We start from the raw sequence: 25,577 nt of genomic DNA on the forward strand, positions 1-25,577 counted from the left end.
TTTTAGGATCACATTGATTGACTCATAATTCCAATCTTTTGTTGTATGTATATGAAACATACTTGTACTATGTTTTTTTCTTCTAATTATTGATTTATTTCAGAAGAAAGTATTAGTAAACAGGCTGCCTAAATATTTGTTTTATTTATTTTTATTGATGTAAATTTTATTATGATTTAGTTTTATTTTCTGTTTGTTTTTCATCATTTTAGTTTCATTTTGTTGAGTTCTGGAGATGTTCCGAATTCATGGTAAGTTAGTTTTTATACTTTGATTTAGTTAAGTAGTTTTATTTATTTTAATAGTAAAACTTTTGAGTCTTTTAATTATGGTAACAAATAAGCATTTACATTTGAATCAAATATTACTTACAAGATTAGTTTTGTGTTTAGACTCTGCTTTAAAACTGCTTCACATTCATTGAATTCCACTACTTTTTTAATTCAGATGGCCTACTGAAGCATAGTGGGCTATGCTATGAGACGAATATGGGCTAAGTCTGAGGTAGGACCATGTGGGGATGGAATAGTTGGAAGCTCTCAGCCCAGCGTAAGTATGGCTGATGTTTGTCAGATCCAGACTAGGGTGAGTAAGTTGGTAAGTATGATAGATGGGGAAACCTGCTTTCCCATCTATCAATTTTTGAATGCCAGAATGCAGACAGATAGGACTGACAGAAGCTGACCTATTGGACACTGGTTCCACAAGAAGACTTTCCTCAGGACAGATGTCACTAGGACTGATGATTGAGGTCCACAGGTATGTTGATAAGTATTGTGTTGGTTCTAATGTAGATAATTTTTATGAAATAATTAATTCTTTATTCCAGGTAACGAAGAAAAGAACACCTTGCATGTGAGAGTGGAGAGAGAAGTGGACAGGATGAAAAAGATGAAGAAAGCCAAACAGATGAGTCAGAAATGATGAAGAGAAGTGTTTGACATGCCTGGAAGTGGTTGATTGATTGATTGTTGGGGTTTAACGTCCGAGCAGCAATATTTCAGCTATATTCAGACGATGAACATGAAACGTATGATAAAATGAACATGAAATGATGATGAAATGAAAAACGGGATGGGACACAAGGACAGTAGGGTCGACAAATTTTGATTGCCACTAGAAAAAGGGAGGGATGGGTAAGGTCGGGCAATTTAGCCTCCTGAGGCGGAGCGCAAAGGTTCCTACTCCTATCAAATACCACAGCAGGGTTCTTTAACGTGCGAGGAACGTGGCATCTTTCCCAACACGGTGCATCACTATGGTTTGCGGTCAGGTTTTCCGTATTATAGCCTGGCAACCCCAGCATATAATATGCCAGGGGTACCCCATTCAACCACCTGGGGCCCCCGGCTAGGTTTCTGAGCACTATTTAGTCGCCTTTTACGACAAGCTTAGCGCTGCTGCAGGCCTATTCTTTTGACACCCGGACCTGCACGGGGCGCCTGGAAGTGGAGATGCCTTGGTTGACAGGTTGAATTCACATGGTAGTACAGTAAGTAGGGTAGTTCCAGACACACCTGAACCCGATAACCTGATTGGTAAGAGAGTTCAACACTTGATAGAAGAACCAGACGGATCCTGCAAATGGTATTATGGTATTGTTACAGGACTTAAGATAAGACATGGTAAGTACATGTACAGGTTGGTGTATGATGATGAGACAGAGACTTACAGACTCCCCTTGCTAGATGACCTAGAGACTGGAGAGTTGCGGATTGTGCCCCTGGATCCTTGTTTTAATGTAGGTAGACGGGTTGACCACCTTTTTCGTCAAGAGGCTGATGGTGAGGAGTTTTGGTACACAGGAACTTCACAGGACATGATGCTGATACAGGTTTGTCGACTGTAGCATATAATTACAAGGATGGTAATGATGATGAGGAAGATGATAGCAACATTTTTGAGGAGCCTATATTAGAGGACTATCAGAAAGGAAATGTGAGGATTTTATTGTAGGAAAAACTTTTTCAGCAAAATTAATTCTTGTTTTCTTTTTTCCTTTAGCACTAACTCATTTTGCTTCATTTCAGGTTCTTAAACCGTTTTTTTTCTTGTAGATTTTTATCCAGGGGCTTTTAGTTTTCAGGTACTAATTATTTCTTTATTTGTAGATCGGTTGTAGCAAAGCGTTTCGAACGCAGCGAAATTATTCATATTAAGTTATTTAACATAACATTAATATAACCTTATAAAACTATCTTCTTGTTTTGAAATGAAGATAATTTTCTGGAAAAGGAAGTTTGGTGTTTTTAACTCCTCGCCACATCTTTTGTCAACCGCTTTGTGAGCAACCAACATCGAATAAAGTTTTATATTTTTCAGATTGTTAGCAAACCAGATTATGATTTAATAGAAAGTAAACTAACTGTAAGTAAATTGATAAGGTAAATGATGTTAATAGGTGTAATGTCCTTATGTACATAATCTCTTTTGTAGATTTGGCAGACATGGTAGATCCTGGTGAAGAAACCCTTCTGGCCTGAAATGGAAACTTCGAAAAGTTCATTAAACTTAATCAAATGATGATATTTTGTTTATTATCATTTAATGTACATAATAGTACACATGAGGAAACAGCTAGGGCTTCAAAGTTCCATAGTGAAAGGATGCGCATTGGTTCAAGTCAATGTATTCATAAAAATTTTCTCAATTTCTTGGGAAAACAGCATTTGTTTTTTGAAATTTTAAGCAATTTTAACATAATAATGAGATTATTATTATGTTAAAAGACCCTATTTAAACAAGAAAACATTACACGACTACATTAGGAATCTTAGAATTGACCAGATCTTGATATAATATTATTTTGCCACTTTTTGCGGCAAAAATGTATGTTTATTTTGATTATCGTCTGGCTTCATTTAAGGTATAGGCCTAACAAATTTTCATCCACATTAAACATTTTATAGCAAAATAAGATGAAAGTATCTTCATGTGATAGGTTAGATTATAAGCTTTAAAATGGTACCACATAAGTATATGGTAGGTTGATATTTTGATCAACATTAGCATAAATATGCAGTTTTTTTTTTAAATCTGAAATTTTCAAAAATGTTCAATTTACCCCTATTTTTCAACATTTGCTTGTTGATTTTTAAATATAATTTAATTATTTCTTGATAAAAATGTGTTTTTACATATTTAATCACAATAACAATAATTGTCATGTGCTAAAAACTGCTTTTAAATTCAAAATGTCTTTTTTTGTCTGACCTTTCGCCATTTTTTCTACTGAAAATAGCTCTAAAATTTACCTTAAAATGTAAATTTTCTACCTCAAAAAATTTTTTTGAGCTGAAAAACATAATTTTTCAAGTCAAGCAACTTTATTGCCACACAAAACAAGTGACAGAAAAAAATTAATATTTTTTTTTGAGTTCTTAGTAAGCAAAAATGTATTTTTTTGTTGAAAAAACGCATTTAAAAAAAGGGGGTCTGCCGCAGTGTTTTTGATTCCAATGAAAAACAAATCAGATGTTTTGACATAATATTTGTTTATTTATTTCTGTTTAATGGATTACTCTTGAAAGAACAGCAAAGTATCAGATTTCTACTACTTTCCAATTTCCAAATATGAATATCCAAAAATGGCACTTTAATTCACGATGCTGTTGACACATAGCAAAGTGTTTTTTTGCCAATTTTAAAAAAGTGTAATTTTCTTTGTATCTAAGATACAAGTTTCCTGAATGGCTTAAATCAAAGTATGAAATGGCTTTATTTGAATGATTAAGACACAATCTATGAATTTCTTTACCTGTTTGACTTATGTGGGCCACAGAAGTGCCCAAAATGTGACATTTTTGCCTTCGCAAGAAAAATGACCAAAATTCTGAACTTTAAATTGTGATAACTTTTGAACCCCTTGACCGATTTTAAAAATTTTTGCACCAGTAAGTTACATTTCTTGGGCTCTTTCAAACTAATATAAACTTGTACATTTTCTATATACTTCATATTTTGACTGACCTCCTTATTACAATGTAGATTACATGCTTCGTGGAATATTTCGTGAAAATTGCATTTTCTTTTTACATTTTTTTTAAATCCTTATTTCGAAATTTAATTTAAAGTTGATCATTTATAATTTCTAAATTTTGTACAGATAATAAACTGTCTGAATATATATAGAGAAATATATTAAAACATGCATTATAAAAAAACAGTCCTTTCATACCTTGGACAATCCACCTGATACTGGCGTTATTTCGTCACCGTTGGTGTCAACAAATATAAACTCCTTGCTGCTTTTAATGGTAACAACAACCTGGAATTTTCAGTCATGTTTCAATTTTATATTCTAAATCTTTGCCACAGATTAACAATCCCTCTCTTCATTAAATATATAAAGATGACGACTTATAACAAAACTTAAATTAAAAAGAGTATGATAACAAGTCTCAAAATACAGAAAAACGAAACAAGAAATACTGTGAGCAAACTATCAAAGATAATACCCCTCCCCAATACGCTTCAAATGGACTTAAAAGTAAACCCTTAATTTGGATTGTCTCCCTTTGGAGTTTTCCGAAAGTAATTATATTCCTTCATGAATATATACATATGTTTCCCAATCTTCCTATAAAATTAAATCAAAATTTCGCTACTTGTTTGAGTGGATTGTTTGAACCCTTAATTTGAATTATCTACCTTTGGAGTCCTGGGACATTTATCTATACATGTATATAAAACACAGCCTTCCTATAAAATTTCATCGAAGTCCCTTAAGCGGTTTGGGAAGAGTTGCACTTGAATGTGGACAGAAGGACGGACTGAAAGACAGACAAACGGACAGATGAGGAGATTCCTATATTCCCTCAAAGTTTGTTTGGAGATACAATAAATCCTTAGACAAAGCAAAATAAAGAGCAACAAGACGACAACCGCTTAAGAACAAGTTACATTCAACACAAAATAACTAAAAATTATGTTTACAACAACAGAAATTCTATAAAAAGCCAGGTTGTAATAGGTGATCTTCAAGTGTAAGTAATTCTTGCTTATTTCAAGACATTTGTATCATTTTGAGGTGACGACCGTAGAATTATCGAAGTGAAGATTCTGGTTAAAAGAGTCTTTGTCCAAGAAGCCTATTTGAAACCCGCTTAGACATAAAAGAAAGACATGGAAAGAGAAACACTCATGAAAACTAGAATTATTTTGTGATGAAAAATATCATCCTTTAAAGAATGCAAACATTTAATTTACGTGCCTTCAACGCAGAACTGCTTTAAGAGGACTTTGTTTACTATAAAAGCATTTGATAGTATGGAAATCCGTAAGTGTAGAATATAAGATAAAACAAAGTAATCATTATACAATTAAAGACGCAATATAAGGCGAAAATGTTATTATTTAAGATGTTTAAAGGTACGTACCCGTTGTTCTTTGTCTAGATAGTTGAATACAGAAATTTGAACAATTATCTGTTCTCCTCTGATAGCAGAGTATGGAAGGTCAAAACGCATGAAAAATCTCTGGAAGGTAGTTAACTGTAAATAAATGTATGTGGTAACATTTTCCTATTTCACTAAGAGACAAATTTATTGTTTCTTCAGCCGACCAGTATTTATGATTTGAAAACATGTTTTTACAAGAATAATGTGCGTGTATAGACTTGAAATTAGTGTATATTGAAAATGTGATTGAAATCAGTGATAATGTGAACCTTTTTTAAAAAAACATTTAATTATTTCGTCATTATTATTAATTTTACCAAATTAAAATGTAACCATAATGCTTCATATTTCTCTTCGATGACAATTTCAATTTTATTTATTGGCCATAACTGCACATTACATTAAATTTATTAGTTTTCTTCAATTATCATCATTTTAGTTAAAAACAAATCAAATGTCAGACACAGAAGTTTGAACCTAAAGACGGCAAATGCTTTAAATAATTTTTAAAAAAATTATAGCTCTTAAAAATAATTTGTTTAGACGTATTAAAACAGTCAGGCAGTGAATTCACATGTCTATGATTAAGTGTACTAAACATAGTGGAATGCCGATATTTTGTTCTAACCGTTGATGGAATAACGTCATAAAACATTCATTCAAAATGTACACAGTCTACGCTACAGAAGAATCATCCTAACACCATCAGAAAGGGATAAGCTGTAAAATTAATTGTCATGAACTATCTACTTTTTTAGTAAAAGCGTAGCTTCAAAGAAGTTGAAAGCTGTGTATAGGCGAAAATCCATAAAAACCACCCGAGGTATTTAAAAAACGTTTGGTCGTAACAACGGTTGCTTTCAACAGTCATAACTCCAAAGTCCCTGCCTGTATAGTTATAATGAAAAGATGGTCAGTCATAATATTATTAGAAATCTGATTTAAATCAATTTTATGGTGTCTATAAAATGTTGATACAAATTTACGCTTTGCTTTATATAATTTTGTTTTGTATTTGTTTTTGTTTCTTTTTCATTTTGAATGGTTCTACGGCAAAACTTTTCCTAAATATCATCCATCCTTCATAGAGTACCTACAAATCAGATTGTGTCTTATGGCTGTATGAAAAATGATCACAAAAAATCCATACAAGCTACAACTTACATTAGCTAATTCAGATGCAACACCTAGACCAGTTGTAGGGTTTACGGCGAATGCTGATGTTATCCATTCTGTTATTGTATCGGGAGCTTTAGTTTTGATAATTGTTTTACCACTTGACCTGAAATAAGCGAGTAGTGTACCATCATCCTATCGCTCTATCACAATTTTCAAAACCTCTTTCCCCACTGCAGCTTTTTCTGATAATATGGTATAACTTGCAACACATGTAAAAGCAAATAAAATTTTGCACTATATATTAACAGGTATTATTGTGTATAACGAGTCTAAAGAAGTCTCACGATGTACCAAGACGACAATGCCAGGAATATAAGAAGGTATATTTCATAGTTTTAACAGCAAAAAAAACAAGAAATAAAATCCGCGGTTTATTTACCCGGTGGTTACATTCGCCCATAGCCAGGTTTCAGGGAAATTTTTTCTTGTCCTTGTCGGCGCAGCCAAGGTTCCTCCTGCAAAAGCCCCTGGAGCATCATAAAATGCCATAAATCCTCCAGGACCGAATGCTGCAAAATAATTATCTTTTGTTAAATTAACTTGATGGGAGTTTTGCAGATTTAGTAATGTAGGACCATTAAGGGTGAACAATGAAATAAATAGAACAAACAAGATCAAAATAACAATTTCAAACTCCAGATTCCAAATAAAAATTTGGAACACGGAGTTATCAATATATGCTTAGATATTTATAAACAGTGTAAATTAGAACCTCAGTGAAAATGACAAATGGCGTCTTCATATGTTAATGTTTTAAGCAATAAGTAATATGACATGCTTGTAAGTATACGACAAGCAGATTTGTAAAACAAAGTACATGAATAAGCTGATTATCTTCCCAAAAAGAAAACATTTTGACGACATATTTCAACGTACTATTGTTAAAACATATAACAACACTATAAACGTCGATGGTACAATTCTGAAGGATGCTAAGAACTGGGAAAAACGCCATATAGCTCAAAAAAACAACATAAAAACCAGACGTTGGTATAATAAAATGATAAGTTTACCATGTACTGTTAAGATAGTTGGTCGTTTACATCATTTAGCATGTGTTATTGAGTTACTTTTGTATAATTGCAAGTTTACTTACGTTGTGGTGGCGGTATGTATTTGTAGAGAATAGCATCTGTTAGTACATGAACTCCAAAGCCCTTCAAAAGTAATGAATATGTAATTATATATAATTAGTACATTTTGGGGCCAGCTGCAATCTGCCCTGTGGTAGAAATGGTTTACTCGTCGTTTATTGAAGACCATTAGGTGATCTTGGTTTGACATTTTCATCCCGGTGGGTTTGTTGTCACTTTGATATATACACCATACATATTCTCGATATACCTTGAAAAATAAGTTTTGCTGCCAAATAAAGTGATGCAGACTTATGTAATTACCTTACACTTTTCATACTCGCCTTTTGTGTGTGTATGTTTGGTGTTGCTCCCTATTTCCACTTCATTCTTTACTTTTCTTTCATTAATGTAATTTTCAAAATACTTATTTCCATTGGTTTTCACAATTAGTGAAAAAAGAAATGGTATATGGTACATGTAAGTGCCAAATTTAAAACAAATGTGAAGGATTGAATCACTCAACATTGGTGCATGCAAAGCTTTTAACGATTGCGTATTTTATGACGTTTTGATAATTAATTCGCATTGATTCGAAAGGAAATAACTATCGGAAAACTAAGAAATCTATCAAGCCAAAGAGAGCTTGTCAATTTGGACAAACAACTATAACCATCATTTACTAATATACACATGCATTTACAGTATTTCAAACACATTTTTTCAGTAAATTTGTATAAAACAAAACTACTCACACGGAAAATTGAATACGCATCAACACCATCAACAGGTCTTGGGAACCAGTAATCCCAACTTCTTGAGACAGGGGAATATCCGCTTCCATATCTTTGCAATTCTTTTATTACCTAATTCAATTTGAATAAAATAGATGAGATTGTCTACCACAGCAGGGTAGTATCATATAGTTATACATACAACGATTTTGCTGTACCTGTGTTTAATATGGGTTTGGAGCAAGCTGCAGCCTACCTTGTGGTGTGAAGGTTCCTTCATCTTTCATTAAAGGCCCATGAATGGCTTAGTAGTGACATTTATCTTCTTGGAGGGGTGGATTTTCTCCTTGACATATTCACCATGTCCATTTTTGTTATAAAGATGTGTCAATTACTTATTAACATGTCTATTGTGAAGTTAAATTTTGGTAGAAGAAACTTTCTGCTATAGAGTACTGTAAAAGTATAAATTTTGCGGTGTACTAATTTTCGCTGTGTTCACTATGAACATGAAAGCGAAAAATAGTGTATCCACGACATTTTGTTTACACAATATAAGGCTTGTCATTTTTTGAATCTTCGAAAGTTGATACCAGCGAATATGTGCACTTGACAGAATCCGCGAAAATATGCAACCGCGAAAATTTATACGTTTAAAGTATATACTTTAGTTCTTTGTGGTGTTAAAAATATACATTAAAATCGACTTTCTTCAAATCGATGCAGAATTTCATCGTTTTGGTTGAAATTGATCTAACACCGTCTCACAACACATTCACTTTTCTTCGAAATCATAAATGGAGATGATTTATGCAACGTTGTACAATAAATATATAAACTATCGAAAGTAGGGTCATAAAAGTTTAGTTGATCAAACAACATTGGAATTCCAAATTGTATGGCGGATGTATCTCGAACAGTAGAGGATGCTTACCATACCGATGCACCTGGTCTTTGTTCCCAGTTTTATAGGAGTCCGGGTTGATCAATTAATGTTTTGTTTGTTTGGGTTTACATGCTGTTTTGGTCATTGTATGTTCTTTGTTGCATTTTGTGTCATTTCCCTGCGAAGTATTTATTCCTTGATTATTTTCTTTTGATTAACGCTCAAGTCATGGTTTCCATAAATACTCATAATACTATATTTTGAGTCACGACAAAGGTTCGTTTATTAACCTGTCATATTCAACATTGCATAATTTAACTTACATCCAGGACAGTAATGTCGTTACCAGTCTTGAAAAGCATGACACTTTTATCAATAGCTAGCACATTTACTAGGGATCTTGCTGTGGACTTAATATTAAGGGTGACATCTTCTCCAGGGAGGGCTTTTCTTTTATCAAATCTTATATCAACCTTAAAAAATGAAAAAAATGTGTTGGTTGGTAGATATGTACATGTATTTGTTACAGTCCTTGACTGGGTTAAATATCACATTCTGATATTAAGGAGTAATCAAGGGAACCAAGATATGTACAATACAAACAGATAAACAATTGGTTGACGATTATACTCCGCTCTTTCACATGATTTTGCTTTCGGGCACACCGGTATAAAAATAATTCCAATTTCCTACAATATGGTGAACCTTTATAAATGTTTTTTTTTAGAAAAATAAACTGGTTGTAGTGGTTTTTGCTCAGATAAGTGTTTTTTTTTAAGGTATATTATTTAATTTAAAAACAAAAGAAAACAATGCATGTTGATTTTAGATAAGATTTTTATTTTGTCAAGATATCAATTAGATAGTAGCAATGCAAGTGTAAAACATAAAAAAGATTCAAATAATTCTATAACACAATTCGTCGTAACCGCAATTTACATTCGAAAAATGTAAGACCCAAATCAAATTCGCTATGCAAATAACTTTTTTTCTATGAAGCAAATTGTGGACATTGAAAAACTGGATCATATAATGTCTTATTCTATTTCTGATTGGAATGCAATCAAATTACCTTAGTCCTGAAAATATTATCAACATGAAAGGTGATAGCATCTGCAATGATCTCTCCATTTTGTCTCGTGTAATATACCAATAGTTTAGCTGTAGGAGTCATCGCATATGTTACTCTCAGATTTACTTTACCATTGCCTCGTCGTAAACGAAAACGACCATTTGCTACAAGCCCACCTTTAGATACAACCTTGAAAAGAAATTATAAATAAAAGGTGTACTCGTCAAAATCAAATTTAAGATATAAAGATAGTACAAAAAGTTTTCTTTTATCTCTTTTATCTAATTATTTCATTTTTTAATTTATTTTATTTTGTTTTGCTGTGGTTACTATTTCTAGGAGTTTGTTTGTGTTTGGTTTTTTTTCCTTTTATTTTTGTTTGTTTTGTTTTTATTTTACTTTCTTTTGTATTTTTGTATTGAAGTTTGTCTTTTAGTATCAATTTGGGTGTGTTTCTTTCAGTTGTGACATCATTAATTATGAGTTGTACAAAATGCAACTTTATTCCGGTGGCATACCTTGTAGTAGACAAATGGTATATTCCGCTGTGTTGTCTGGATTTTCAGAGGCAATGTTTTGTTAGGCTGAAAATGTCAAAATAATAACATTACGCGTAAATAATACAAAATAAAACACTGCTTATTCATGTTTAATTAAAGAGCATAAACTTTGCACTATTAAAGCAGTTCTATTTACATTGAGGTCAAGTTTTGAAATAATTTGGTTTCTCTGGTATTTCGAAGTTTCCCAAAGTAATCTGTAAACAAATTGGAATTTCAAAGAATTATTTGGTGAAAATGTGAGATATTTGTAGTACTTTTTTAACTTAGTGATTTAGAATTCATTCAAATATTACACAAATTAACATCCTCATTTAGTAAAAACATTTTCATTTTAAGTTCTGTAACAAAGTGAAAAAAAACAAACCACTGCCTTTTGGTCTTTGATAATTGACACCTGTATGAAATTGTTGCTTGGGGATCGTGCCTTGTCTGGATACTTCGATGTACTAGCCTTTCGATAATTAGCCTAAAAACATATTTGTAATGCTTTTTTTTTCGAGGCCATGAATTCTGAATTCATCAATTTCTCGAACGCATCAATATTTTCAACATTAATTAAAGATTTTATTACCAAATTGTAACTTTATTTTGTGGCGGCTTTAATATTCTCATCAAATTTGTTGATCTATATGTGAAACTACATTGTTTTCTGTCAATTAATTCAGAAATCAATGACTTGTCAATAACAATAGATATTATATAATAGATATGATTTATGTGAAAAATGTCTGATGGTGAACAAAACAGTAGATACATGTACCTCAATGTCAGCTGAAACTGCTCTTACGGGAAAAACTGCTTTTGTAGTTATAATTCTTGAATCTGGGATCTGTATATTTCGTGACCACAACAGTGTTGGACTTGATGATACAGGTGTAGGTAACGATGCAGATGAATCCTGATGACTGCCGGGGGGTTGTGTGGGTTTTGGTAGTTTGTACGTCACTGTTATATTTACCCTTCCAAGGGGCGGTTTCAATGAGCTATCGTCGTGTTGTGTTACCCTAAGCTACATGAATATTTGCTGTTAATATCAACTCCTTCGGTATCATCAACCCAGTAGTACAATTTTTAAAATTAATGGTTTTAACAAGAGGAATAAAAGACAAAACTGGCTCGGACGTCGACCAGTATAAAAAGGTCCGAACCTACATTCTTTTGATTACCGCTATAACCTTGGTTCCCCTGATTACTCCTTCAGAATATGAAATCGCATATTCACAAATATTGTGTGTGTGTGTGTGTGTGTGTGTGTGTGGCTTTAATAATAAAAAATGTGTTTAGTGTTTGATTTTAGCTTTTTTTGTTTTCAAGTTTTCTACCTACGATAATGGCCAAAAGCTTTTACAATACTCTAAAATCTATGGTTGAATAAAGCATATGCTTGGGTAAATAATGTTCTCGTTTGTATCTTTTAAATATAACGGAGCGGTCTAACTGTTAAAGGGTTCTTTGTGGAGTTCCTCTTTCAAAGCACAGACTTGAAACCATTCTGTTTATACTTGTGTTATTGTGAGCAACGCGACGAGCACGTCTTTATTATTCTGATGTCACATTCATCAATCTTCATTTTATGTTGAAAATTTGAAAATTTGAATTTAGGTTATGAGTCACTTTTGATCAAGATATCCCTCATGACAATTATGACGATATTACATTTATATTTGTATAAAGAAGTTTCGGAGGAATTATGTATTAAACGGTATTTGATACATACAATAATATTGTAGGGTAACTTTGGTTTAAATGTGTCTGCCATCGAAGATGAAAATGTCAATTTCTCCGGTGTAGTATGGAGTTCGGTATTCTTGGAATCTTTGGCCGATATACCACTTATACTCTCGGTTACTGTGGCAATCACTTCGAGGGATGATCCAAGTTTGTAAACATCACTCATTAAAACTTTAACTTTGACCGTTCCATTGATCTTACGTGTAAAGAATATTGATATAATTTATAAAGTTAAAGATTGAATCATCTTTAGAAAATTATCTGATATGTTAAAGAAGATCTATGCATTGGAATCTGTACTGTTCTCGGTGTAATACAAATTTAAAATTTTAGTAAAAGCAAATAAACAAAATATAAAAAAAATAATATAATTTGATTTGTAATAAGCTATATAACTTGATTTGTAATAAGCTATATAATTTGAGCTAACCAGGTTATTTTGTTATAACCTGGCTTGGTACTGTGACTGCAATAACGTCCATTGGTCTAAGTAATAACATAACTACCACCATAAAAAAATTGAGGTATGCTTTAAGAATGTTTCTAATTTTGAACAGGTCAAACCTAACACCGTGGTTTGGATCATATTACCCTTTTTTATAACCTCTTCGCAGTTTATAAGTGTAAATTTCAGCAAACCAGGTTATTTCGTATAACCTGTTCAAAAATTAAAAATGCTCCTCAATTAACCAAAACATAACAATACATTTTAATTAATAATAACAGACAACGCTAAATTTGAATTTGACACTATTATATTTAAAGGCCTTTCCCTTTTGAAATTTTGTATACATGTTCCATAGTTTATACCACTAATAGATATACCAAATGTGCATATTCAATTCAAAATTTCAGCAACAATAAGTTTTTTTTTGTTTGTTTATTGGTTTGTCTGTTTTTTTTTTTTTTTTTTTTTTTTTTTTTTTTTTTTTTTTTTTTTTTTTGTTTTATATTTTGGTTTTTTTTTGGGTTTTTTTTTGTTAATTTACTATAAACGAACAGCATTGTATTACCTTAAACTTTTTTATAATGCCTTCCTTATCATTCCATCTTTGTTTTATCTGCAACTTACAATCACCTTGCACTGGTTTCCCGAATGTATACCTGAATAACAAATATGTTCTGATTAGCTTCAGTTAAGAGGTGCAGCATTATTATTTGAATAACAATTATAAAACGTGATAGAATTTCAACAGTTCTGGTTCATTTATATGAATGAATGTCTCTCATTGTGGTATTTGTTGTATGGCAAATATGGAATGTAGATGAAGAAAGGTAGCTTGCTTGCATAATGGGGGATACCTTCGAGGGGGGAGTGGTATATGGAAAGTTCATATCATATAACAAAATTTATACTCCTAATTCTCTGTTAAATATTCTTGTATAAAAAATCAAACATTCGTTAAATCATCAAATTTATAGGCACATTTTTGGGTAAATGAGTACTTTTTCAACAATTCAAATACCATTTTAAATCATTGAAAGTCAGTGAAGACATTGATGGATAAAGATGTTAAAGATGTATTAAACAACAGTGATTCACTGAAAAAATATCAAAGACTTGGAAATGTTTCTGACCAATTCCTAGGACAAGTAAGATATAAGTCAAATGCCAATACATTTTGTTATTATTGCAATGTTTATCTCCCTTCCATCAAACATGGTTATAAAAAGCATCTTACGATAAGATGGATATAGAACAGTATGCACAAGGTTTTTCCTTTGACAGTGGAAGTGTATTTACTATACGGTTTATCCTGTGACAGTTGGTGTGTACTTACTACAAGGTTTATCATGTGACAGTGGGTGTGTATTTACTATAACGTCAATTCTGTGACAGTGGGCGTGTATTTACTAGAAGGTCTATCCTTTTACAGTGAGTATGTGTTTACTACAAGGCTTATCCTTTTACAGTGGGTTTTTATTTACTACAAGGTTATCCTGTGACAGTGGGTATGTATCTACTATAAGGTTTATCATGTAACAGTAGGTGTGTACTTACTATAAGGTTTATCATGTGACAGGTGGTGTGTACTTACTATAAGGTTTATCATGTGACAGTAGGTGTGTACTTACTATAAGGTTTATCATGTGACAGTAGATGTGTACTTACTATAAGGTTTATCATGTTACAGCTGGTGTGTACTTATTATAAGGTTTAACATGTGACAGTGGATGTGTACTTAATATAAAGTTTATCCCTTGACAAAGGGTGTGTACTTACTATAAATCACATCATATCTGTTTCTCATGAAAAGTTTTACTTAAATTGTGACATGTTTAAAAAAAAAACATTTATAGACAAAGTGTTTGCTTGCAGTGTACTAAAAGTGTATTCGTACTTGAAATAAATAAAATTTCGTGAAAAAAAAACAGAAAGTACTCACTTTGTAATAATCCCGATTCTAAAAAATCTTTCTGTCGTAAGTTGAAAACTTGCCAGAATAAGACTTACATAAAACCTGGGAAGCACTTAAAAAAAATTTATATAAATATATCAAAATATTTATGTCAGCATAACAATCGGTTGAGTATCCATGGATTCATGGTAATTACTGGGTTTATGTTATAAAAATCCGAAAAATGCATGTATTTTTGTCCTTTTTAGTACATTTCATTTATGATGTTATCAATAATTCCTATACCAAGAGTCATGATGTTTTGTTTTATTTTTCTACACGACATATATATATATATATTTTTAATTCACTGGCTTCTAATAGAACTGAAAACTTAAATTTGTCAGGAGAAGGGGTTATATAAAAAGACAACCTATATAAATTTAAGTACAGTTCCATCTAAAAACAAGGCGTGATTCATCAACCATCAAATTAATCAATGAAACTGTTCAATTACATGTGCCACGTGCTAAAATAATTTTTCCTATGTTTATTTCCTTCGATCTGCTGTACATCGTGAAATATTTTTGACTGGTTTAATTGTGAAAATTCTGGCAGGAAATCCTGTACTTTTCTGTAGTATATCATAACCAAATTTCAAGTATTAATATATCAGGTGAATAACTTTCATTTGAACTATTTTTAATACAGTTTTTATAAGCCATACTGAAGGATTTCGAATCAAAAATATTTGGGATTAAGAAACGTATAAATAATATGACTGATATAATATCATATATAATAAATGTTATAGTTAAATATAATTTTATTTTATCTCACCAAATTGCTGCACAGTAAATGATTTATAAGTTGTTTCTTTCTGTAACAGAATATTCCTAGTTATAATTGGAAAGTATACGATCCTATATGAGTACAAAATGTTATTAACGTGCTTTGACATATACATTTTTTCTTTTACTTGTATGTTTTTATTTTGTTTGTTTGTGACATATGGTTACACGACAATTTCAAATTTGACATCAATATTTCATGTTAACCGGTTTTGGAATTATTATAACAATATGTTTTTTTATCTAACAATCTAACAATCTTCTCTCCGATAAAGAACTTCATATCAAACGGAATAAAATGAAATTAGGTTCTGTAATCAGGTGGGACTGTTTTAATATACATCATGAACTTAAACAATGTTTTGTATATTAAGATTTTTTTTAAATATTTATAATTATATATGTATAATACAAGGCAAGTTCTTCAGTCAAAAAATATGTTAAAATTCACTATATTTGTTAAAAAAAAGATAAAATGGTGGTATTTTTGAAGCAAATATATGATTAAAACTTACTCTCTGTTTTACTTGAATATACCAGTTGCCGAGGGTTGTCAAGGTTGAGAGTTGAAAGGATTCTGTATAAAGTCCATATGACGGCTGTACCTTTAAATGTTGCTGTACTGTGTTATCGTTGGGATCCTTTAAATACATATCAAATAAAAATTAGTGACATTGCCTGCATTTGTTCATTAGGAACTAAAACCTTCCTATACTTTAAAACAACCTAATTCTTAACATAAATTATAACTCAATTACAATTGATGTTAGGAATTTACTTTGTGAGAAAATTAGTGAGGATCTGAATTAAGTCTGACAGAGAGTGATCGGCTAGGCAAATCGTTATCGAAACTACTCAAGTGTAACGGAAATAGCACAAATTTCCGATTGTGCCAGTTATTATGGGCACCAAGGTTCAAGTGATAATCAAAAGAATGTAATCCAGGGACAAAGACCAGACATGGAAAACAGACATACACAACAAAGAACATAAAGTAACTAAAATAATATATACAAAGTAACAAACTTAAAAGAGCAACTCGGACTTCACTAAAAACTGGGAGCATGGACCAGATGCCAGTACGGAAGTTTACGATAAGGGACAAAGCAGTATGCAGGCAATTAACTAGGACCTGTGTTTAGCCTCGAAATAAAATAAGTGAGACATAATTCAATGATGTCTCTCTAGTTAATTAATTTTGTTTTCATACAGAATTCTACAGGTTACAACAACATCAAAAATACAGACTGATAGGGAAAAAATATAACATTTTGTAAGTGTAACGTAGTAAGATCTCTGTGTTGACTGAAATTTAAATGTGATTTGTATGTGTCACTATTTTTATCATTATTCAACAATACGCCTCACTGGCAAATTACATAGAGAAATGTTCTACCCAAAACAATTGCTGAAAATAGAACTTTGATCTTAACAAAGAGGCATTCATGGGCTAAATAGATATATATTTTTTCTTCATTATTTTTTCTCGCTAAGTTGAAGGTGGTAAAATGCATATACCATGTCTTCTAAGGATCAATATATTTTAATGCAATTCTGCTACTATTTACAAGGAATCGGAATGTCTTTTTATCAGTGGGGAAATTAAACAGATGTATTCGTATTGTTTTGTAAATGATCGAAGCTACAGTTTGAAGAGAACATCCACGCAAAACCAGACAGTGGGTGGCACATGACAAATTTTATTTAAACAAATCATCCATTTCAAATCGTTAATGCATCTTTCTCAAAGACGAATGTTTGTTTATGATTTACTGCAACAGTTAAAGAGAAATAAATTACATAGAAAGCATTGAAATTCATTAAAAAGGGAGATAACTCTTTCAATTTGGGCAAAATTTGGTTGCTATCTAAGGGAACTTTAAAATCATTTTCTGAGCCATCTTTTACTAATTAAAAAAAAATCCTTGTAGTATTTGACTTACATATGATATAAACATTATATTGGAACAAAACGTTCCGTTTGATAAAATTGCCCATGGGCCATTCATATCATAGTTCCTGGTTTCGACATAGACGGTCTCTTTATCACACCATGGTTTACCTTACCGATATGAATATATTGATTGGATCTTTCAGAACATTCAGGTTAGAGTCTGTACCAAATACCCTGTACTGGACTGCAAGAGCACAAATATATTCAATATTCTCTTTTTGGTATTTGATTAATTAAAAGGGTATTTAAAATCAGTACCATACAACTAAAACTTCTTCTCGGGCATTTTACTTTTAGATACACATTCAATAAGTAATGGTATCGCAATTCTTTCATCAAAACAAATATTCAAATGATTCATAACAGTAATTAATAACTTATTACCATTAGGTTTATTTAACAGGGTTATGTTGTTGCAAGAATGAAGTCGTCATTACGAAGTTTTATGGTTGTCTACCTATAGTTGGCAGGTTTTTGTCGTGACCGAGTAGCTCAGTTGTTTTTTTTTTTTTTTTTCTTAGCACGTGTTTTGATTTTTCGTTTTATTGTTGTTTTGTTTTCGTTTATATTTTTTTTTTGTTTTGTTGTTTATTTTTGTTGTTTTTTTTTTAATTTTTTAAATTTTTTTTTTGTTTTCCATGTCGGGTCTCTTTTTTTTTGATAATTTTTATTTGTTTTTTTTTTCAAATCCTTGGTCCATTGATTACCCTTTATTTCATCAAAGATCTTCGTACTTAATTACATTCCATATCTCATAACATTTTGATTGCACATTCCTTCCATTGTTCTAAATTTGAAAGTTTATTTTATGAATTCAATGCCCTTATAATAAGTTTAGATTTTAATAAGTTTTCAATATTACAGAAATTTTGTATGTTTCACTAAATTCACTCTTAGATTACCTTCATTATTTAATTTCGTTTTTCACACCATTTTTTTATTTTACCTAAGTCACCAGGTCTATATGCTTTTTTGTCAGTTTGGATAAAGATTGATGACGACTTCCACTTCACATTTATATCTCTTGCTGTTTTGTCAAAATTTAAACCTCCTGATGCCTTCACCCTCAAACTATATTCGTTCTGACCGATATTCAATGGAACCTGTCAATAAACTTGGGATTTTAAATACAATTTTTGTAAAAAAAATTGGCAAAGTTTCAAAAAGAAATATGAAGTATGTCAGTAAAGAGTAATCAAGAAAACCAAGGTTATAGTAATCAAAAGAATGCAATCAAGGGACAAAGACCAGACATGGAAAACAGACATACACAACAAATAACATAAAGTAACTAAAATCATACATACAAAGTAACAAAAGCGAATGAGTAAAATATCCACCGATTAAATGGGATATGGAAAAAGTGCGCTTTACGTTTGTTTTGTCTGTACGTAGCGGGAGTGTACACACGTTTTGAAAAGAATTTCAGAGAATTCCACTTTTCTTTTTCATGGAAATGAATCTTTCATGTGCTGAGCAAATCAATGAAATGCCGTCTGATGTTATCTGTAATAACATTAAAACGTATGATTTTTCAACACTGTGTACTTCTATTCCCCATACTCAGTTAAAATCCCGACTTAAAAACATGATACATCGTTGTTTTTTCCAAAAAAAGATGGTACATCTAGATACAAATATTTAGTTATTGGTAGAGATTCCTCATACTTTGTAAGAAATAATTCCAAATCATCTTCCAAATATACAGAGGAAGATGTTTTCAAAATGCTGGAATTTCAATCGACAACATGTTTGTCCAGTATGGTGGACGTCTTTTTTCAACAAACGGTTCGCATTCCAATGGGAACAAATTGTGCTCCTTTACTTGCTGACCTATTCTTTCACTCTTATGAGGCTGACTTTATAGCTGATCTGATCCTAAAGAAAGAATATGTTTTGGTTGTACCCTTTAATCTCAGTTTCCGCTATATAGATGACGTATTATCTTTAAACAATCCTAATTTCGGGTATTTGATACATCGCATGTACCCAAAAGAACTTGAGATAAAGGATATTACAGACACTGTTAAGTCAGCCTCATATCTTGACCTTCACTTAGAAATCGATGGTAAAGGAAAACCATTGACCAAACTTGATGACTTTTCATTCAGAATTGTCAACTTTCCTTTCATATGTGGCAACATCCCTTCAGCACCTGCGTATGGAGTGTTCATATCACAATTCGTACGTAATGCCAGAGCTTGCTGAAACTACGCAGACTTTTTGTATCGCACTAGAACTCTAACAAATAGGCTTCTGGAACAGGGTTACGATGCTACAAGATTGAAGTCATTACTACAGAAATTTTATGGTCGTCATCATGAACTCGTGGATCGTTATGGTGTATCCATCCATCCGCACCATAAAAAACTGATTTATTCAACGGGTCATAGTTTTCCTTTCCTCGTTTGTCTACCCTGGACTGGACTTTTTATGAGATACTCGGCGGGTATTTCTAGAAAAGCCGAGGACATACCCTATCGATGCACCTGGTCCATGCTCCCAGTTTTTTAGTGGAGTCCAAGTTGCTCATTTACTATGATTTTAGTTACTTAATGTTCTTTGTTGTGTATGTCTGTTTTCAATGTCTGGTCTTTGTCCCTGGATTTCATTATTTTGATTACCACTATAACCTTGATTCCCTTGATAATTCTTCCATATGGGATAAACATAAATACCACAAAACACTGTGTACTGATATATTGAATATCAGTCTATATAAAATTTAAACAATGCCAATGATATTGGTGATTTATGGTGTAAAAAAACACCGAACAAACAATATGTTCAGATTTTTAGGTGACAATAGTTTTTTTTTTTTTCTGTAGTCAGATTTGCACTTTTGAGAAAATCATACATTTACCGTCCATTATTTTTAACCAAACCAATCAAATCAAAAACGATAACTTTTTGAACGTACTCATTTCATGTACGATCTATATAAATTTTATCTCAAAAGTGCAACCCCAAATAAAAACCAAAACTGGTTATCTGATTTTTTTTTTTTTTTATAGGAAATTAAAGTAAATTTGGTGGGTTTTTGAAATGCATGAATTCGCATGATGCCTGATTTTTACAAACACTGCTCCTTAAGTTAGTGTAAGAGTAATAAATAATAAAATCGTGCATTTGTATCACGTTTAGAATGCTTCAATCATGCTACATATACATGTATTACCTTCATATTTACTGTTACCGGACGTTCTACAATGAAAAAAAACACATTTGAACTTTTTGATACCTCAATATTACTGTTCCCATGGATAACACACTTATTATTTCCCTCAAACCTAATATGTACTCCTTCAATCGACTGAAACAAAACTACACTCCAACAAACGACAGCATTATGCGCATTTTCATTTAAAAACACTACACTTAAATACAGGTGTACCTCGATTTACTCATCCGGAAGTGAAGTGCTTAATTACCTGGCAATAGCATTTATAAGAAGATATTTTAACCTTGCATTTTATCTTCAGTATAACTGTTGTAATAAGCAAACATCTTACTTCTTATAAATTTCTTTGACTTGCTTGACTGTACAACTGTGTTGTTTTTGCCCAACAATGTCAGTGCTATTGTAACTGATTTTGTTACCCGTCGGATTGCAGATATGCACACTTCAGCATCCTCTCCAGGCCGAATATACCGTGGCACTGTTGCTATATATGTGCTAAAATAATGTTTGTAAAGTGCTATTCTCTATAAGAATCAGGCAGTGAGTGAATCATTTTGAAAAAAAAAACATACAATTCCTTTCATGAACCCTTTTTCAAAATGTTACTTGAAAGGCAGAAATGGCATTCATTTCTTCCTTTTTTCAGGTATTTAAAATATCAAATAAAGAATACAGTTTAATTATAAGTAAAGAGTTGTATAGATATTTCAATGTGTTTAACACCAAAAGTCTTAAAAGAAAAAATTGATGATTTTGATTTTTAAAACAAAAAAAAAAACCACTTCAACATAACTATCGATACCAAATGTTATATTTTCGAGAAGCTCAAACTCAAACTGTTTCAAAAAATCATAGCAACTGGCAAATAGCTTATGCCAGCAATCGTACACATGTTGTATTTTTGAGAATTACTGTCTTTATTGGGCTTTACTAGTAATAGATTGTCTGATCCATCGTATAACGTTCAACAAGATACAATTAAGAGGAATGATCATCATACTACAGTGAAACCTGGCTAAACCAAACCCTGAATAATCCGAAGACCTGCCTTAACCAGACGTTTTTTTAAAGTTTCACTTTATCAATGTAAATATAATGTAAACCTTATTAAACTGAACACTTGTCTGAACTGAAGTACTTCTATAGTCCAAAAGGAGGTTAGAAAAGAATAATCAAGAAAACAAAGATTCTAGCGGAAATCAAAAGAATATAATTCAGAGACAAAGACCAGACATGGAAAACAAATAAACACAACAAAGAACATAACATAACTAAAATAATACAAAGTAACAAAGTAAATGAGCAACAAACTCGGATTCCACTAATAACTGGGAGCATGGACCAGGTGCACCGGTAGGTTAAGCGTCCTCTGCCTTTCTGAAAACACCCACCGAGTTGCTCATAAAAAGATTTAGACGAACTTTACTCTATATCTATTATGTTTTACTTACTTTTTGGAACTAACAAATCCAACCACAGACAGCAGACAAAGAACTAGTAGATCCATTTCTTGTCTCTCTGTACAGATTGAATATATAAGAAGTCACCATACTTTAACCAAATAAACATTGAAGTGACATTTTTCATCCCGGTGGGATTGTTGTCTCTTTGACACATTCATCATATCATTATAGATTTATTTATCATTAGGTTCATATACCCATTTTGATATTGGACAAGTTTAAACTAATATGAGTTAGACACAGTCTACAACCAAGCATCGCACCTTTACATACTGGTTTATTTTTTATCTGTGATTGTGAGTATCAGACATATATGTTTTTGCAGAAGCGACACAGAATTTCCGTTGTTTTAATCAATAGTTAATTTTGTTACTTTGTATGTATGATTTTAGTAACCTTGGTTCCCTAGATTACTCTCGGACAAAACTTGAACATTAAAAAGTGCTGCCCAAGATTTTTTTTTTTTTTCTTATTTAACAAACAAAGGTATAATTTTTGACATTTCTCTTGCCTTGATGAGTCGTTGAATAAATAAGATGATAGCTGAAAGAGGCAAGATAATGTAGGAAAAAGATTTTCCATTTAAACAAATAATGATACAGCGTACTGGATGTAGATACGGTTAACATCTTTTAGTATTTTCTTTTGTAATTAATTGCAGTTGTTAGTTCTAATTGCAGTATTCCCTGACACATTTCTGTGGGACTCTCTGATAATATGCTCCAGTTGGTTGCCTTATGATACGTGTGAAATGAGTGAGGTAAATATTACACCCTTTATGACAACTCAATGTTGCCGATGTCGATTTTCATCTCAGACTGATTGATTTATTGAATTAATATATTAATCCATTTGAGTAGATATTTCATGTATTTCAGGACAAAAACGATTGACCAGTCAAACAGACCCGGCATTGTACTGCTCCGACAAGTTGAGCCGAATCTTCAATTGTGCTATCTCACCCCACATTAAGGCATTTTAATCTACACATTATTCGCACTCCGTGACAACCAATCATCTCTCTCTCTCTCTCTCTCTCTCTCTCTCTCTCTCTCTCTCTCTCTCTCTCTCTCTCTCTCTCTCTCTCTCTCTCTCTCTCTCTCTCTCTCTCTCATATCGGTACCGTGTGCTTAGCGGAAAAGCAGAAAGTGAAGTTAAGTTAAGTTTTAGTGTGACTAGGCCAGGGATCGGATCGAACCAATGACTTTCGGCACTCGAGGCAGCAAGCTACCCCTGTAGGCGATATATTTAAAAAGCGCCCGTTCTAAGAGTATTGCATGGTAATACAAGGTCATCCACCGGCAGAAGAATCTGTTGAAGAGAACAGAATGCAAACTTCAAACATATTCATCTGAGACTGATTGATTTATTGCATATGTTTTAAAAGAAATGTGCAGAAAACTGAATCTGCATTAAGTTTTAAAATCAAGGGACCATAACTTATAAGAAAAATAAATGTACATGAACAAAAATAAGATTATTGGTTAATATGCATGAACTCCCAGTAACCATGTTATTCGGTTAAACCTGTTAAAAACTTATGACTTAATCGAAATGAAAAAATAACTAATCTCAAAGAAAGATGAGAGGACATTATTTTTGTTCCACATAATGATAATGTTATTAGCAGAAAATTACTTTTTGATGATATACTATGTGATTAAAGCAATCTGGTGGTCCTATAAATATAGTACTCTAGCTGGCTGTTCATATATTCGTTGAATTAGAGAATACGAAGAACGTATTTGGAAACAGCTTCAGAATAAAATTTGAACATATCTAGACATATATTCGCTCAAACAGGCTTGTCAAAATGGATGCGGTCATATAGAGTCAACGTTGGTCGAAATTTTGCTTACAAACGCATCAGTGTTGATGCTTCACCTCAAACGAGTTAGGTGGGGTTTTATCAATAACTTCTTATCTTATGATATTGCACTAAAATAATACATAGAAATATTAGATGACAATTTAAAAATAATTACATTTTTGAAGAAATTTTTTATTACAGACATAATGAGCAATGTTTAACAAGTTAATCATAACTTATCAATGTATCAAATTACTCTTTTTAATTCACTGCATACCTGTCTATATTGTGTAGTTATCCAGCAATACTTGGAAGGAAACATTCAAATCCTTTTTCTTCATTGCATAATCCATATACATTTTTTTACTGTATAAAGCGATTACGAACACGAATTTTTCGTGTACTTTATCATTTAAAATACCGGAAAATGCTTCATTTAACGGCATGTCTAAGTGTGTTAATTAATTTCAGTGCAATAATACTATTACATTAAATATACTACATGCAAAAGAAGATCATTGGTCAAAAATGTTTATTGTATGTATCAAGTGTGTTGGCCTTTTTACACAGCTGTTATAAAAAATGATTTACTTTAACAACGCTGTATGTTTTGGTTTTTTTTTTTCAAGTTAAAATAGTCAAATAAAATTTGTAGACAATAAACGCATGTTGAGATTTCTAACTTATTAAATGTAATATCATTAACTTAGAAACATGCAGATTAAAAAAAAGGCAATTAGTCGAAAGTTTGTATAACTTGCATTTCTTAACAATTAAAACACGTTCCAATAATATCTATTATAACTAAAAAAAAATACACTATTTGAATTTTGGAATAAGAGCGAAAATATGTTGTATTAGGGAAACAATAAACAGTATACTTGTTTATCATATAATTTCACTATATTCAAAATGATAAACTTCAATTTAACGGTGGTATTTAAGTATTTAAGTATTTCGGATGAAATTTGGCGTTCCAACCGCTTATACGGTATTAAGCAACTCAAAAGCGACAAGATGTGTTATTCAAACGTGACTGACTCCACGTTATTACACACTGAAATGATTTTCTCATCTGATTTGTAGAAAGCATATTCTACTATGTCAATCAAAACATTGGTAACTGCAAATTGTGCAAGAAAGTATATCTGATATACAAATATCAATAGTCAGAAAGTATTTCATCAGCTTAAATGTAAAAAAAAACAAATATTATTTTATATACCTCACTCTGTAGAGATTTGCATTACATAGACGGTTTTCTCACAATAATTTGCATTATCGCATTACGCATGGAGACTGTGGAGACTGTGCAACGATTATTAGAAAGAGTAATCAAGGG

The 25,577-nt window shown here is 31.8% G+C and overlaps 1 protein-coding gene across 3 annotated transcripts in view; it reads right to left on the bottom strand.

Annotated features, from left to right (window-relative positions):
• Window positions 1-24,605, bottom strand: part of LOC148626532 (CD109 antigen-like) — a 38,057-nt gene extending 13,452 nt beyond the window's left edge. For 2 of the 3 annotated variants that reach the window (XM_088570585.1, XM_088570584.1), the window contains exons 1-22: window positions 24,513-24,605; window positions 22,414-22,480; window positions 21,294-21,457; window positions 20,960-20,985; window positions 18,728-18,884; window positions 17,895-17,965; window positions 16,343-16,468; window positions 15,817-15,856; window positions 15,025-15,109; window positions 13,651-13,741; window positions 12,624-12,833; window positions 11,667-11,915; window positions 11,271-11,372; window positions 10,862-10,927; window positions 10,344-10,532; window positions 9,595-9,744; window positions 8,407-8,517; window positions 7,675-7,735; window positions 6,958-7,087; window positions 6,564-6,681; window positions 5,379-5,492; window positions 4,178-4,267 (exon numbers count right to left, since the gene is read on the bottom strand). In XM_088570585.1, the coding sequence (XP_088426711.1) occupies window positions 4,178-4,267; window positions 5,379-5,492; window positions 6,564-6,681; window positions 6,958-7,087; window positions 7,675-7,735; window positions 8,407-8,517; window positions 9,595-9,744; window positions 10,344-10,532; window positions 10,862-10,927; window positions 11,271-11,372; window positions 11,667-11,915; window positions 12,624-12,833; window positions 13,651-13,741; window positions 15,025-15,109; window positions 15,817-15,856; window positions 16,343-16,468; window positions 17,895-17,965; window positions 18,728-18,884; window positions 20,960-20,985; window positions 21,294-21,457; window positions 22,414-22,469 (2,406 nt within the window). In that variant the 5' untranslated portion in view covers window positions 22,470-22,480; window positions 24,513-24,605. The remainder of the gene's footprint in view (window positions 1-4,177; window positions 4,268-5,378; window positions 5,493-6,563; window positions 6,682-6,957; window positions 7,088-7,674; window positions 7,736-8,406; window positions 8,518-9,594; window positions 9,745-10,343; window positions 10,533-10,861; window positions 10,928-11,270; window positions 11,373-11,666; window positions 11,916-12,623; window positions 12,834-13,650; window positions 13,742-15,024; window positions 15,110-15,816; window positions 15,857-16,342; window positions 16,469-17,894; window positions 17,966-18,727; window positions 18,885-20,959; window positions 20,986-21,293; window positions 21,458-22,413; window positions 22,481-24,512) is intronic. The other variant, XM_088570586.1, reaches the window with a different exon arrangement.
• Between the last annotated feature and the right edge of the window lie 972 nt (window positions 24,606-25,577).

The sequence above is a fragment of the Perna viridis genome, chromosome 2, assembly GCF_037379345.1.
Source record: "Perna viridis isolate PV_CMFRI_1.1 ecotype Kerala chromosome 2, ASM3737934v1, whole genome shotgun sequence".
NCBI lineage: Eukaryota > Metazoa > Mollusca > Bivalvia > Mytilida > Mytilidae > Perna > Perna viridis.